Below are 15,316 nucleotides of genomic sequence, written 5' to 3' on the forward strand. Positions count from 1 at the left end.
CAGAACTGGCTGCATAATTTGTGAGTACCGAGGCAAAATGAAAAATGTAGGGCCTCTCATTCAAAACTATTACAGATAGCTAGTGAGCTCGGAGAAGGCAATGGCACCCCACTCCAGTTCTCTTGCCTGGAAAATCCCATGGACGGAGGAGCGTGAAAGGCTGCAGTCCGTGGGGTCGCTAAGAGTTGGACACAACTGAGCGACTTCACTTTCACCTTTCACTTTTATGCATTGGAGAAGGAAATGGCAACCCACTCCAGTGTTCTTGCCTGGAGAATCCCAGGGACGGGGGAGCCTGGTGGGCTGCCGTCTATGGGGTCGCACAGAGTCGGACACGACTGAAGCGACTTAGCAGCAGCAGCAGCAGCAGCAGCAGCAGCAGCAGTGAGAAGCTGCTGTGCAGCACAGGGAGCTCAGCTCAGTGTTCTGTGATGACCTAAGTTGGGGGCTGGTGGGGGAGGCTCAAGAGGGAGAGGATATGTGTGTGTATATATATACACACACATATAGCTGATTCACTTTGTTGTAAAGCAGAAACTAACACAACATTATGAAGCAATTATATTTCAATTTTAAAAATTACTAAGAATTTCAAGGCAGTGACAGCAGAGCATTTAAATTAAGCCCAGTGCCTTCTGTGACTGCATAGGTCACAAACTCATGAAACCTTCATAGATTCCATATTTACTGGGTGTGCAGTTTTTATGCAGTGACTTAACCTATTTCAGGTTCCTTGCAGCTATAAAATTAAGGGAAGGAAGAAAAGACTTTCAATTTCACTCCATACTTAACCTCTGCCTCTCTGTTAAGGAGATAGATCATTTATTTGGAGAGAGTTCTTTCACCCTTTTATATAACCATTAAAACTCTGACTGTAACTCAAAGCTAGGAATGAAAACCCATTAATAGTATTTATCTTCAACCATATTAATGTTTCTTGCCTCTATATACCACCTTAATTTTGTCTAAAAGAAAATAAAAAGTCTCCAAAAGAGAGTTCCAAGTTTACTATTTTCCCATATATGCCATTTAAATCTGAAATTCCCAACAGAGGTTTCTACAAAGTATTTTTTCCTTCACTAAAATTCTCCTCGAACAAATTAGATATTTTCTTTTTTTCCTCTCCCTGAAAAATTATTCAGAAGCAACCTCCACATACGGTACAACATCTAGGTCTCATCCAGTGAAAAGTAGGCAAAATGTCAATTTGAAAGTGAGTTAAATAACCCTTTTATTCAACCTGCTTAGTGCTTAGCGTTTGGCATAACATAACTGACAGCAATACAAACCAAGTGCTCTTAATCTGGAGCTTATGGAAAGAATTTGGGGAAGTAATTAACTTAAATGGAAAAAAATTATACCTTTATTTTCAATAACCTCTAAATTAAATTTAGCATTTTATTCCATTATGAACATAAGCAACAAACCACAGGAGTATGTTGTTGTTGTTGTTCAATTGCTCAGTCATGTCCGACTCTTTGTGACCCCATGGACTGCAGCACACCAAGCTTTCCTGTCCTTCACCATCTCCCGGAGCTTGCTCAAATCATGTCCATTGAGTCAGTGATGCCATCCAACCAACTTATCCTCTGTCATCCCCTTCTCCTCCTGCCTTCACTCTTTCCCAGCATCAGGGTCTTTTCTAATGGGTCAGGTCTTCATATCAGGTGGCCAAAGTGCTGGAGCTTCAGCTTCAGCACCAGTCCTTCCAATGAATAGTCAGGACTGATTTCCTTTAGAATTGACTGGTTTGATCTCCTTGCAGTGCAAGGGACTCTCAGGGTTCTTCTCCAACACCACAATTCAAAAGCATCAATTCTTTGGCGCTCAGGCTTCTTTAGGGTTCAACTTTCATGTCCATACATGACAACTGGAAAAACCACAGCTTTGACTATATGAACCTTTGTTGGTAAATTTAGCATTTTATTCCATTATCAACATGGGCAACAAACCACAGGAGTATGAGCAGTGCCTAAGTATGACTTGATTACCAGTAAATATTAAGCATATTTTCTTATCATATGATAGTTACTTCAGTCACTACTTTAAAACTGCAATAGTTACTGACTCCTCTATTTTAATATATTATATAAATATAATATTATATTATATTTTAATATAACATTAATATAATATAAATATTGTTATTATTATTATATTATATAAATATAATATTACAACCTAGATAGTATATTCAAAAGCAGAGACATTACTTTGCCGACTAAGGTCCGCCTAGTCAAGGCTATGGTTTTTCCAGTGGTCATGTATGGATGTGAGCGTTGGACTGTGAAGAAGGCTGAGCACCGAAGAATTGACGCTCTTGAACTGTGATGTTGGAGAAGACTCTTGAGGATCCCTTGGACTGCAAGGAGATCCAACCAGTCCATTCTGAAGGAGATCAACCCTGGGATTTCTTTGGAAGGAATGATGCTAAAGCTGAAACTCCAGTACTTTGGCCACCTCATGCGAAGAGTTGACTCACTGGAAAAGACTCTGATGCTGGGAAGGATTGGGGGCAGAAGGAGAAGGGGATGACCCAGGATGAGATGCCTGGATGGCATCACGGACTCGATGAATGTGAGTCTGAGTGAACTCCAGGAGTTGGTGATGGACAGGGAGGCCTGGCGTGCTGCAATTCATGGGATTGCGAAGAGTTGGACACGACTGAGTGACTGAACTGAACTGAATATAATATTATTTATATAGTATATAATATATTATATGAATATTATATTTTAATATATAATATATATTCTATTTTAATGTATTAATGAAAAATCATATGTACTATTATAACACAATTTGGCTTTTACACTGAAATAACTGTATTTCAATATAATTGGCTTCCTTTGTAATTCTAAACACCTCATTCTATGCCTTCAAAAACATAATTCTGAGGAAAGGTCTATAGACTTTACCAGACTACCTAAATGGTCTATGGCACAAAAAAGATGACAACTGCATTTCTGTCTCAAAAATAGTAACAGACCTAATAAAAACAGTCTTTAGAATTCTGGTTCAGCAGCAATATCTACATTATAACAAAATTTTTGTGGTCCACTTATTTTAATATTACAACATCAAGGACACAAAAACAGAACAGCTTTTGCTGTTGTTTTTTTTTGGGGGGGGGAGGAGCAGTTCCTCTTGTTTTGTTGTTTGTTTTTACACATGACCATAGGATTTGATATGAAAACGTATAACACAGATACATGTTTTTACTCCATTATCCGAAATGTTATTTGGATTGGTACCTGGGATGACAGTAGGTTACAATCAATGAACAGTCCTTTTCCAGTTTTATATCTTTGTATCAATCCAGTCATAATGGCTCCATAGGCATAAAGGCCAGTGGCAAGATCAGTCATGGCCACTCCTGGACGAACTGGATCTCCATCCTGATTTGAGGGTTGGGTTAAGGAAAACACAAATTGAAAATTAAAACCATCATATAAGTTCACAAATATTCTAAGGTCAAATAAAAGAAAGAATTGTATATCGTGTGCTGCTGCTGCTGCTGCTAAGTCGCTTCAGTCGTGCCCGACTCTGTGCGACCCCATAGACAGCAGCCCACCAGGCTCCCCCATACCTGGGATTCTCCAGGCAAGAACACTGGAGTGGGTTGCCATTTCCCTCTGCAATGCATGAAAGTGAAAAGTAAAAGTGAGGTCGCTCAGTCGTGTCCAACTCTCAGCGACCCCATGGACTGCAGCCCACCAGGCTCCCCCATCCATGGGACTTTCCAGGCAAGAGCACTGGAGTGGGGTGCCATTGCCTTCTCCATGTGCACATACACACAAAAGAAATGCAACAAACTGCTGTTGTGGATATCTGTTGGTGGCAAGAATGTATTTATATTTACTATATATTTATCATATTTCTCAACCTACCCCCTACCAACCCAACTAAACAAAACCAAATGAAATAAAAGCTTCCCACTGTAAAATATATTAAGAGGGAACTTCAAACATGCTTTTTGAAACATTTTATTACATTTGGTTTTGTTAAGTTTGGTTGGTAGAGGGTGGGTTGAGAAATATGATAAATAGACTGTAAATATATTACTTATAATTTCAAGGATTCAAGCAATCAAAAGGCACAGGAGAAGCAGAAGGAGCTTCTAGACATTAAGAGAAGCCCTCACAATGACACAATATTTAAGTAAAGTTTTAATACTTATTAATGTCTTCAATTTATGTCGGTATTAGTTGACAATCCCAATCCTCGACCCATATGTAAAGATATCAGAATAGTACCAGGCAAAAGATACTTGCTCTGTGGAAGAAAAGCTATGATAATCATGAAAGTGAAAGTCACTCAGTCGTGTCCGACTCTTTGCTACCCCATGGTTTACACAGTCCAGGGAATTCGGCAGGCCAGAATACTAGAGGGGGAAGCAATTCCCCTCTCCAGGGGATCTTCCCAACACAGGGATCAAACCCAGGTCTCCTGAATTGCAGGTGGATTCTTTACTAGCTGAGCCACCAGGGAAGCCCTAGAAAGTGAAGTCGCTCAGTCGTGTCCAACTCTTTGAGACCCGTGGACGGTAGCCCACCAAGCTCCTCCGTCCATGGGATTCTCCAGGCAAGAATACTGGAGTGAGTTGCCATTTCCTAGAGAGCACATTAAAAAGCAGACAGTACTTTGACAACAAAGGTCCATCTGGTCAAAGCCATGGTTTCTCCAGCGGTCATGTACGGGTGCGAGAAAAGTGAAAGGAAAAGTGGCTCAGTCGTATCCCACCCTTTGCGACCCCATGGACTCCATGGGTGTAAGAGCTGGACCATAAAGAAGGCTGGACGCCAAAACATTGATGCTCTTGAGCTGTGGTGCTGGGAAGACTCTTGAGAGTCCCTTGGACTGCAAGGAGATCCAACCATTCCATCCTAAAGGAAATCAATCCTGACTATTCATTGGAAGGACTGATGCTGAAGCTTGAGTACTTTGACCACCTGATGCAAAGACCTGACCCATTAGAAAGGACCCTGATGCTGGGAAAAATTGAAGGCAGGAGGAGAAGGGGATGACAGAGGATGAGATGGTTGGATGGCATCACTGACTCAATGGACAGGAGTTTGAGCAAACCCAGGAGATGGTGAAGGACAGGGAAGCCTAGCATACTGCAGTCCATGGGTTCGCAAAGAGCTGGACATGACTGAGTCACTGAACAACAAGGCAAATAAGAAGTACCCATAAAAATTAGCTATCAAATTTTTTATCAACATTATTATTAATCATTGTTGAATCAGTTTCTATTTTTTACTACCTTGAATTATGCTAACTCTTTCATTGCACATAATGCCTATAAAATCTACATTTCACAGTTCACCTGGTTGACACAATCATTCATTCACCTCCTTATTCATTAATTCCAGCTGTTGTTCAGTCATTTTCAGAGGCTAATTTTTCCTTTTCTGAAGTCTATACACAAACTATGCTAACCATCTTACAAGACAGCTGAATAGGTCAAAAGCAAGTAAGTGAGACTAAATGGCAACCCACTCCAGTATTCTTGCTTGGGAAATCCCATGGATAGAGGAGCCTGATGGCCTACAGTCTGTGGGGTTGCAAAAGAGTCAGACACAACTTAGTTAATTAACAACAATTTTTTTCCCCTGCTTCTCAACACAATTTCAAGGAAGATAGTGCCACAAAAATTGGAAATTTCTCGGAATCTTCTATTATTACTGGCAAAACTTATAATGGCATGAATCCATAAATTTAAAATTAATACCATCATTTGGATTTAAGACTTTAATATATTAAACATGAGAGGTGAGTTCAAACTTAAGTTTATAGACATCACCTGCTTTCTCACAATAATATTAATATAATCACATTTTCCCTGCCATACTTTTCAGACAAATAGGGACAAATAAGAAAATAAATCTTTTATATTATATTTTAAATTTCTTGAAAAGCAAAGACTATACCTAATATTCTAAAAACATCATTACATTATCCAGCATAATAGTGAGATGTTTGACCATTAAATAAACATTGTCATCCATATATTAGAAACAAAATTGCCACTGTTGAAAAATGACAATTTGTGCCAAATGAAATACTAATTTAAAGAGGCTTGCTCTCTGTGAAGACCTAGGGTGGTGGGATGGAGGGAAGGGAGGTGCAAGAAGGAGGGGATATATGTATACATACAGCTGATTCACATTGTTGTACAGCAGAAACTAAAACAACATTGTAAAGCAATGATAATCCAATTTTTTTAAAGAGTTTTGTTTTTAAGCAAAGAAACTTGCTGACACATTTTAGATTCAAAGATATGAACAGGCTGAAAATAAAAGCATGGTAATGAATATATCATGCAAACAGCACACATAAGAATGTTGGAGTGACCATATGAATATCAGACTAAACAGGCTTAAAAGAAACAAAAAGAAAGCTACCAGAGAAAAACAGAGAGATTTTATAATAAAAACAGGATCAATGCATGAGGAAGTATAGCAAAAGCATACATGCACCCCAAAACTGAACCACCAGAATACAAAAAGCAAAAGTGACAGATCAGAAGAGAGAAATAAACCCTTCAGGAACACTAGTAGGGATGTCAAAACTGAAATATGAATAGTGAACAATGCAACTAGACAGAGGATTAGAAAGAGAAATAAAAATTTTAAACAACACTATAAACCAAGTATATCTAATAGATATAAAATGCACATTCTCAAGTGCCCATGGAACATTCTCTAGGTCTCTCTACCGACCATATCCTAGACCATAAGACAAGCTAAAATAAATTTTAAGTGAGTGAGTTCATACAAAATATGCTCTCAGATCACAATGAAATGAATTTAGAGTAAATAACATGCATATTTGAGAAACTCAAAACTATGTGGACAGTAAACAATGTACTCCCAAAACACCAGTAACAGAGGATATCATATAAGAAATTAGAAAATACTTCAAGATAATGAAAATAAAGGCACAACATACCAGTATTCCTGGATGCAGCTAAAGCAGTATTTGAAGGAAATTTAGAATTGTAAATACCAATTTAAAAAAGGAAGAAAGATCTCAAATCAGTTACCTAGTTTTCTAATTTAAGATATCAGAAAAAGAAGAGCAAACTGAACTAAAGCAAGCAAAAGGAAGGAAATAATACACATTTGAACAAAACTAATGAAATGCAGAATAGAATCCCAACAGAGAAAATCAACAAAATGAACAGTTGGCTCTTTGAAAAGATCAGTAAAACTGATGAACTTTTAGCTGAATCGTCCAAGAAAAAAGGAGACTATTCAAATTACTAACATCAGGAATGGAAGAAGGACATCACTAACAACTTGCAGAAATAAAAAGTATTATATGGAAATAAAATGAAAAATTATACACTGACAATTTTGATAACCTAAATGAAATGGACAAACTCCTAAAAAGATACAAACTACTGAAACTAAAGAGTAAATAGAAAAAAAGGGAGCAATCCTGAATATTCACTGGAAGGACTGATGCTGAAGCTGCAGCCCCAATACTCGGGCCACCTGATGTGAAGAGTCAACTCACAGGAAAAGATCCTGATTCTGGGAAAAACTGAAGGCAAAAGGAAAATGAGGCAGCAGTGGATGAGATGGTTAGATAGTATCACTGACTCAATGGACATGAATCTGAGCAAACTCAGGGATATGGTGAAGGACAGGGAAGCCTGGCAGGTTTGCAGTCAACGGGGTCGCAAAGAGGTGGACACAGCTTAGCGACTGAACTACAACAGCCAACATAAGCATAAGACAAAACTCAAAACCCTTCATGAGAAAATATTCAACACCAACACACTAGGAATAGAAGAAGATTCTTCAAGCCCTTAAAGGGTAAATGTGAAGAAAAGTTAAAATCATAGTTAAAGGTGAAAGACTGAATGTTTGTCCTCATTAGGAACAAGACAAGAATGTCTGCTCTCATCGCTTCAACTAAACATTATGCTGTAGGTTTTAACCAGGGCAGTTAGGGAAGAAAAAGAAAAAAAGAAAAAAAAAAAAAGACTGGAAAGAAAGAAAGAAAACTAACTTTATTTGCAGGTGACATACTTATTTATACAGAAAATCCAAAGGAAGCCACTAGGAAAATTCTTAGAACAAATAAGTGAGTTTAGTAAGTTTGCAAGATACAAGGCACCATAGAGAAATTAATATTTTTTATACACAATAAAGAATAAATAAATCAAAAATGGAATTAAGAAGCAATTTCATTTATAATAGCATCAAGAAAAATAAAATATGAATACATTTAACAAAAAAAATACAAACATATTCTGAAAGCTACAAAATATGGTTGAAAGAAATAAAAGAAGATCTAAATAAATGGCAAGACCTCACTGTCATGATTCAAAAGATTCAAAATTGTTAATATTTTAATATTCCTCAAATTGATCTACAGATTTAGTGCAATTTCACCTATCAAAATCCTAGGTGTCTTAGAAAGTATTTAATATGGAAGTTTCAGGGACAAAGAATAACCAAAACAATCTAGAGAAAGAAGAACAAAGTTGGAGGACACATGCTTCCCATTTTAAAACTTACTACAAAACAAGACAGCATGGATGGCACAGGCAGAAACACAGACAATGGAAATTCTCACCTTCGATTTTGACAAGCATACAGTCCTCAAACAGTGGGTAAAAGAATGAAGTTGGACTCCCTCCTCTCACTACATATGAAGTGAAAGTGAAAGTTGCTCAGTCGTGTCCAACTCTTTGCGACTCCATGAACTAAACAGTCCTTGGAATTCTCCAGGCCAGAATACTTAAGTGGGTACCCTTTCCCTTCTCCAGGGGGTCTTCCTAACCCAGGGATAGAACCCAGGTCTCCTGCAGTACAGGCGGACTCTTTACCAACTGAGCTATTAGGAAAGCCCCACTATATATAAAATTAATTCTAAATGGACAATAGGCTTAAACATATAAGCTAAAACAATTTTTAAAAAAAAATAATATAGCAGTAAATCCTCATGATTTTCAATTTGGCACTGACTTCTTAGATATGACACCTATTTGGTTCAGCTGGGTTGGGAAGATCCCCTGGAGAAGGGAAAGGCTACCCACTCCAGTATTCTAGCCTGGAGAGTTCACAAACAGTCGGGACACGACTGAGCAACTTTCACTCACTCAATGGCAACAAAAGAAAAAAAGATAAATGGTACATGATGAAAATAAGAGTCACATGTGTTTCAAAGTAAACAATCAAAGAAATGAATAGATTAAAAAATGGGGGAAATTTTTTGCAACTCGCATATCTGGTAAGAAACTTATAAACAGAATTTATAAAGAATATTTATAACTCAGTAAGAAGACAAAGTAGAAGTGTTAGTAGCTCAGTTGTGTCCAACTCTTTGTGACCCCATGAATTGTAGCCTGCCAGGCTCCTCTGTCTGTAGAACTGTCCAGGCAAGAATACTGGAATGGGATGCCTTTCCCTTCTCCAGGGAATCTTCTTGATCCAAGGATCAAACCCAAGTCTCCCGCATTGCAGCCAGATTCTTTACCATCTGAGTCACCAGGGAAGCCCCAATATGAAGACAATCATTTTTCAAATGGGAAAAGAATTGAATAGACATTTCTCCAAAGAAGATCTACAAATGGTCATTAAATGTATGAAAAGATGTTCAGCATCATTAGCCATCAGGGAAATGCAAATGAAAACCACTATGAGCTTACAACTCAACAATAAAAAGACAACCCAACTGAAAAATTAGCGGAGGGTTTCAATGCACATTTCTCCAAAGAAGATATACCAATGACAAATAAGCACATTGAAAGATACTCAATATCATTAGCCACCAGGGAAAGGCAAATCAGAACCACAATGAGTGGGACTTCCCTGGTGGTCCACTGGCTAAGACTCTGCGCCCCCAATGCAGGGGGGAAGGTTTGATCCCTAGTCAGGGAACTAAATCCCACATGCCACAACTAAAAGTTTGCATGCCACAACTAAAAAGATCCTGCATGCTGCAACTAAGACCCAAAGCAGCCAAATAAACATTAAACAAACGAACTAACAAACAAACACAATGAGATGCCGTATCACACCCACTAGAATGGGTATCATGAAAAAGAGAAATAATAAAAGTGTTAGCAGGTTGGATTGTAAAATGGTGTGCATGCTGCATGCGTGCTCAGTTGCTTCAGTCATGTCTAACTCTTTGCCACCCTACAGACTGTAGCCCACGAGGCTCCTCTGTCCATAGGGATTCTCCAGGCAAGAATACTGGCGTGGATTGCCATGCCCTCCTCAAGTGGATTTTCCCAGCCAAGGGATCAAACCCGTATCTCTTATATCTTTACCACTAGCACCGCCTGGGAAACCCAAAATGGTGTAGACACTGTGAAAAAAAAAAAAAAAAGACTGGCAAGTTAACACATGACCCAGCAATTTCACTTCTAGGTATTTAACCCAGAGAATGAAATCATATGGGGCTTCCCCAGTGGCTCAGAGAGTAAAGAATCTGCCTGCAATGCAGGAGACCTGGGTTCAATTCCTCAGTTGGGAAGATCCCCTGGAGAAGGAAATGGCAGCCCACTCCAGTATTCTTGCCTGGAAAATCCCAAGGACAGAGAAGCTTGGCAGGCTACAGTCCATGGGGTCGCAGAGTCAGACATGACTGAGCGACTAACACACACACACGAAGACATATGTTCTCCCAAGAAACATGTGCACAAATTTTCATAGCAGCATTATTCACAGTAACATAAGAGTGGAAGTAACCCAAATGTCCATCAACTGAAAAATGTATAAAGTGTGATATAGCTATATGATAGGATATTTTAGGCAATAAAAAGAAATGAAGAATTAATAATACCACAACATGGAAGAATTTTGAAAACATTAAGCTAAGAGAAAGAAACCAGTCACAAAATGTCACACATTATATATCATTTTTATGAAACATCCATAATAGGCAAATCCATAGAGAGAAAAAGTAGAACCCAGGGCTATGAGCAAGAAGGAATAGGGAGTACTGTTAATGGGCCTAGAGTTTCTTCTGGGGATGATACAAATGTCCTAAAATTGATTGCACAACTCTGTGAATATACTAGAAAACATTGGATTGTACACTTTAAATGGATGAATGTCTCCATAAAGCTGTTTCATTGTTTAAATATTAATACCATCATGATGCTGGTAATTAAAACAGAAAAATAAACATAAACAAAAATAAAATTAATTTTAAAAATCTTTTTAAAGGCCTGCTGAAGAACATGTCTCTTGCACTTAAGAAAAAGAGGGCATCAGAGGATGAGATGGCTGGATGGCATCACCAATGCAATGGACATGAACTTGGGCAAACTTCGGGAGATGGTGAGGGACAGGGAGCCCTGGTGTGCTACAGTCCATGGGGTCACAAAGAGTCAGACATGACTGGGCGACTGAACAACAAAAACAAAAGAACATATATTTAGTGGAACTCTAGAAGTTATAATTCATCCAGGGCTGTTTGGTAACAATAATTAAAGAAGCCATACCCATTCGTATTCTAGTATAATTCAGAGATGACTATGCTCATACACTGGAAATCCTTCATAATCACATTCCTGTCATCTAAGAATTGTCAGCATGCCAGAAGAATAAGGAAGTAAAAATAAATCACCATTTAGCAGGCAGGAAACCCCACAGAGAACCACACTGCGGCTGTCAAATGACTAAGTATTCCCAGGTGCAATCAGGCAGAATCAGAGAAGGGGCTGTGGATACGCCTGAAATGGAGCTCTACATCTGGAGCCCGTTGAAACCCTAATGCTGTGACAGTACAAGCCAATGCATCCCTTCTCCTCAAATCTAAGAAAAATGGGGTGGTACTTTGGCCACCTGATGCAAAGAGCTGACTCACTGGAAAACACCCTGATGCCGGAAAAGATTGAGGACAGGAGGAGAAGAGGGCAACAGAGAATGAGATGTTTGTATGGCATCACTGACTCAATGAACTATGAATGAGAGCAAACTCTGGGAGATATGAAGGACAGGAAGCCTGTAGTGCTGCAGTCCCTGGGGTCACAAAGAGTCAGACACGATTTAGCAATTGAACAAATTTTATGTCAATGGGTATAGGAATTCATCACTCACAATCCTTAATAAATGTATTTGAGGATAAATGGGTAATTCAGGCACAGCCACTGTTACTACATGGGTTGTATATGCATCAACATATTTTGTTTATATATTTTGTCTTGTATCTATAAATAGACACAAGTCTATTTAACTTGTGTGCTTTTCAATATAAAAAGTAGAAACACAACATAAAAAAATAGGTCATTACTGACCTTGTTAAGCAGTATGTCCTAGAATCTCATTATAATTTGTTGGAAGAAGTGGGTTTAAACTGATATGTAGACTTTTGGAAATCAAGCAATATTTTTATTCTGCTGCTGCTGCTGCTAGTCGCTTTAGTCACGTCCACTAAATTTTAATTCTAATAATCAACAGTAGAATTATTTTTTTCATGGTCACTTAGAAACTGCTTTAAGTATATTAAGTTAATGTAGCCTTTTTGTAAGAACAATTTGTGATGATTTTCCTAAATAACTAAAACGAGTATGCCTATCATCAACAAAGGTATAAGAAGATTCTACTTAAGAGTTAAGACATATAGTTATAGTTAGAGGACAAAGTACAATATAAAAATATTAAGAGTCCTCCCAGTTACTCACTTTACATATTCATTTGTGTATTTCTCCATTCTCACTGTTTCAATGTTATCTTCTTATACCATCTCATACCACATGATTAAAAACTCATTACAAGTAAAACCTGAACATTAGTGGAAAAATCAGGTAAATCTGAATGAAATGTGCAGTTTAGTTAATAGTATCATTGTTATTGTTGTTATTTGGTCACTAAGTTGTGGCCAACCCTTTTGCCACTCCACAGATTGTACTCTGCCAGGTTCCTCTGTCCATGGGATTTCCCAGCAAGAACACTGGAGTGGGTTGCCATTTCCTTCTCAGAGAGATTTTCCCCACCCAGGATTGAACTGCAAGGAGTCTGTCAAGGCTGTATATTGTCACCCTGCTTATTTAATTTACATGCGTGCTCAGCCACTTCAGTCGTGTTCAACTTTATGCGACCCTATGGACTGTACCCCACCAGTCTCCTCTGCCCATGGGATTCTCCAGGCAAGAATACTGGAGTGCGTTGCCATGCCCTCTTCCAGGGGATCTTTCTGACCCCAGGGATTGAAACTTGCATCTCTATGTTTCCAGTATTGGCAGGCAGGTTCTTTACCACTGGCGCCACCTGGGAAGCCCCTATATGCATCATGTGAAATGCTGGGCTAGAAGACTCACAAGCTAGAATCAAGATTGCCAGGAAAAATATCAACAACCTCAGATATGCAGATGATATGACTTTAATGGCAGAAAGTGAAGAGAAACTAAAGAGTCTCTTGATGAGGGTGAAAGAGGAGAGTGAAAATGCTGGCTTAAAAATCAACATTCAAAAAACAAAGATCATAGCATCCAGTCCCATCACGTCATGGCAAATAGATGGGGAAACTATAGAAACAGTGACAGATTTCATTTTCCTGGGCTCCAAAATTACTGCAAATGATGACTGCAGACAGAAAATTAAGAGGCTTGCTCCTTGGAAGAAAAGCGATGACAAACCTACACAGTGTATTAAAATCCAGAGATATCACTTTGCCAATAAAGGTTCTTTTAGTCAAAACTCTAGTTTTTCCGTCAGTCAAAGCCCTAGTAGTCATGTATGGATGTGACAGCTGGACCATAAGGAAAGCTGAGCACCAAAGAATTGATGTTTCAAACTGTGGTGCTGGAGAAGACTCTTGAGAGTCCCTTGGACAGCAAGGAGATCAAACCAGTGGATCCTTAATGAAATCAACCCTGAATATGCATTAGAAGGACTGATGCTGAAGCTGAAGCTGAAGCTTCAGTACTTTGGCCACCTGATGCAAATAGCCAACTCGTTGGAAAAGACTTTGATGCTGGGAAAGATTCAGGGCCAGGGGAGATGGGGGGCAACAGAGGATGAGTTGGCTGGACAGCATCAGTGACTCAATGAACATGAATTTGAGCAAACTCGGGGAGACACTGAAGGAAAGGGAAGCCTAGCATGCCGTAGTTCATGGGGTTGCAAAGAGCTGGACACAACTGAGTGACTGAACAACATCTACTATATTAGCAGGTGGATTCTTTACTGCTGAGCCACCAGGGAAACCCTAATAGTATCATACCACTGTTAATTTTTAGTTCTGATCATTGTATTGGGTTGGCCAAAATGTTTGTTCAGATTTTTCCATAAAATGGTACAGAAAACCTGAACAAACTTTTTTGGCCAACCCAATACTACGATTTTGTACAGCATTAACATTAGAGGAAACTAGATGAAGGGAATAGGAACTTTCCATACTATGCTTGCAACTTTTCTCTAAGTATAAAATTGCCTTTAAATTTTAAACTTGAAATGTAAAATCTGAAGTATTCTTTAAAAAATAAAACTTGACAGTTTCAAAATGGCAGAAATGTTTGTGGTTTTTACTGATATTTTTAGAAAATTATTCAATCTAGAGAAGAAGGCAATAAAGAAAACTATTCACCTGTAAAGGTGTTCATTTGTTTCCTTTAATCACAATCTCTTTAATTTAAAAATTAAGAATATAAAAAAGATTATTTTCCAGACACAATTTAAGAGTGTTGAACATTTTGTATTTCCCCATATCTATCCTCACTACTTTCAGAGTTTGCCAAATGAAATAGATTTTTTAAAGGAAAGAAAGGAGAGAGGGGAAAAGAAAAAATGGTGTTTTTCTAAGTTACTTGTTAAAACTTTGTGTGGTTAAAAAGTACATAAGAATGGGGATGACCCAGAAAGATGTTATGGGGAGGGAGGTGGGAGGGGGGTTCATGTTTGGGAATGCATATAAGAATTAAAGATTTTAAAATTTAAAAAATAAAAAACTAAAAAAAAAAAAAAAGAACTGGTACAATCTAATTAAATAAATATTAAAAAAAAAAAGTACATAAGAAACTCTAAATCAGTGCTGGCAGATAGTTAATAAACAGGCATCAATTTGAAAGGTCACCAAGCATTTTTCTCCTTAGTCATATTACTCAACCTAATTACTTCATGAAACAACAAAAACGTTAAAACTTCTTAAAAGAAGTTGGTTTCATTTACAAAACAAAAAGTTATTCTTAAATACATCCATGTCTCTATGTCATATTTTTTATTTCACAATGAGTCATTCATTATTCAAATGCAATCTACAGAAAATTTGTTGTTACTCTGGGGCACATGAGTTTTTTCAATGATCTATTTTCTGAAATATGAATTCGACCATTTACTAACTGCAT

The 15,316-nt window shown here is 38.1% G+C and overlaps 1 protein-coding gene across 10 annotated transcripts in view; it reads right to left on the reverse strand.

Annotated features, from left to right (window-relative positions):
• The window catches only part of SUGCT (succinyl-CoA:glutarate-CoA transferase), a 768,395-nt gene that overhangs the window by 661,471 nt on the left and 91,608 nt on the right, over nt 1–15,316 (reverse strand). For 8 of the 10 annotated variants that reach the window (XM_069588238.1, XM_069588237.1, XM_069588243.1 and 5 more), the window contains exon 8: nt 3,255–3,398. The exons of the other annotated variants lie outside the window; for them this stretch is intronic. In XM_069588238.1, coding sequence (XP_069444339.1) covers nt 3,255–3,398 — 144 coding nt within the window. The remainder of the gene's footprint in view (nt 1–3,254; nt 3,399–15,316) is intronic. 10 annotated transcript variants of the gene reach the window in all.

The sequence above is a fragment of the Ovis canadensis genome, chromosome 4 (genome assembly GCF_042477335.2).
Source record: "Ovis canadensis isolate MfBH-ARS-UI-01 breed Bighorn chromosome 4, ARS-UI_OviCan_v2, whole genome shotgun sequence".
Lineage (NCBI taxonomy): Eukaryota > Metazoa > Chordata > Mammalia > Artiodactyla > Bovidae > Ovis > Ovis canadensis.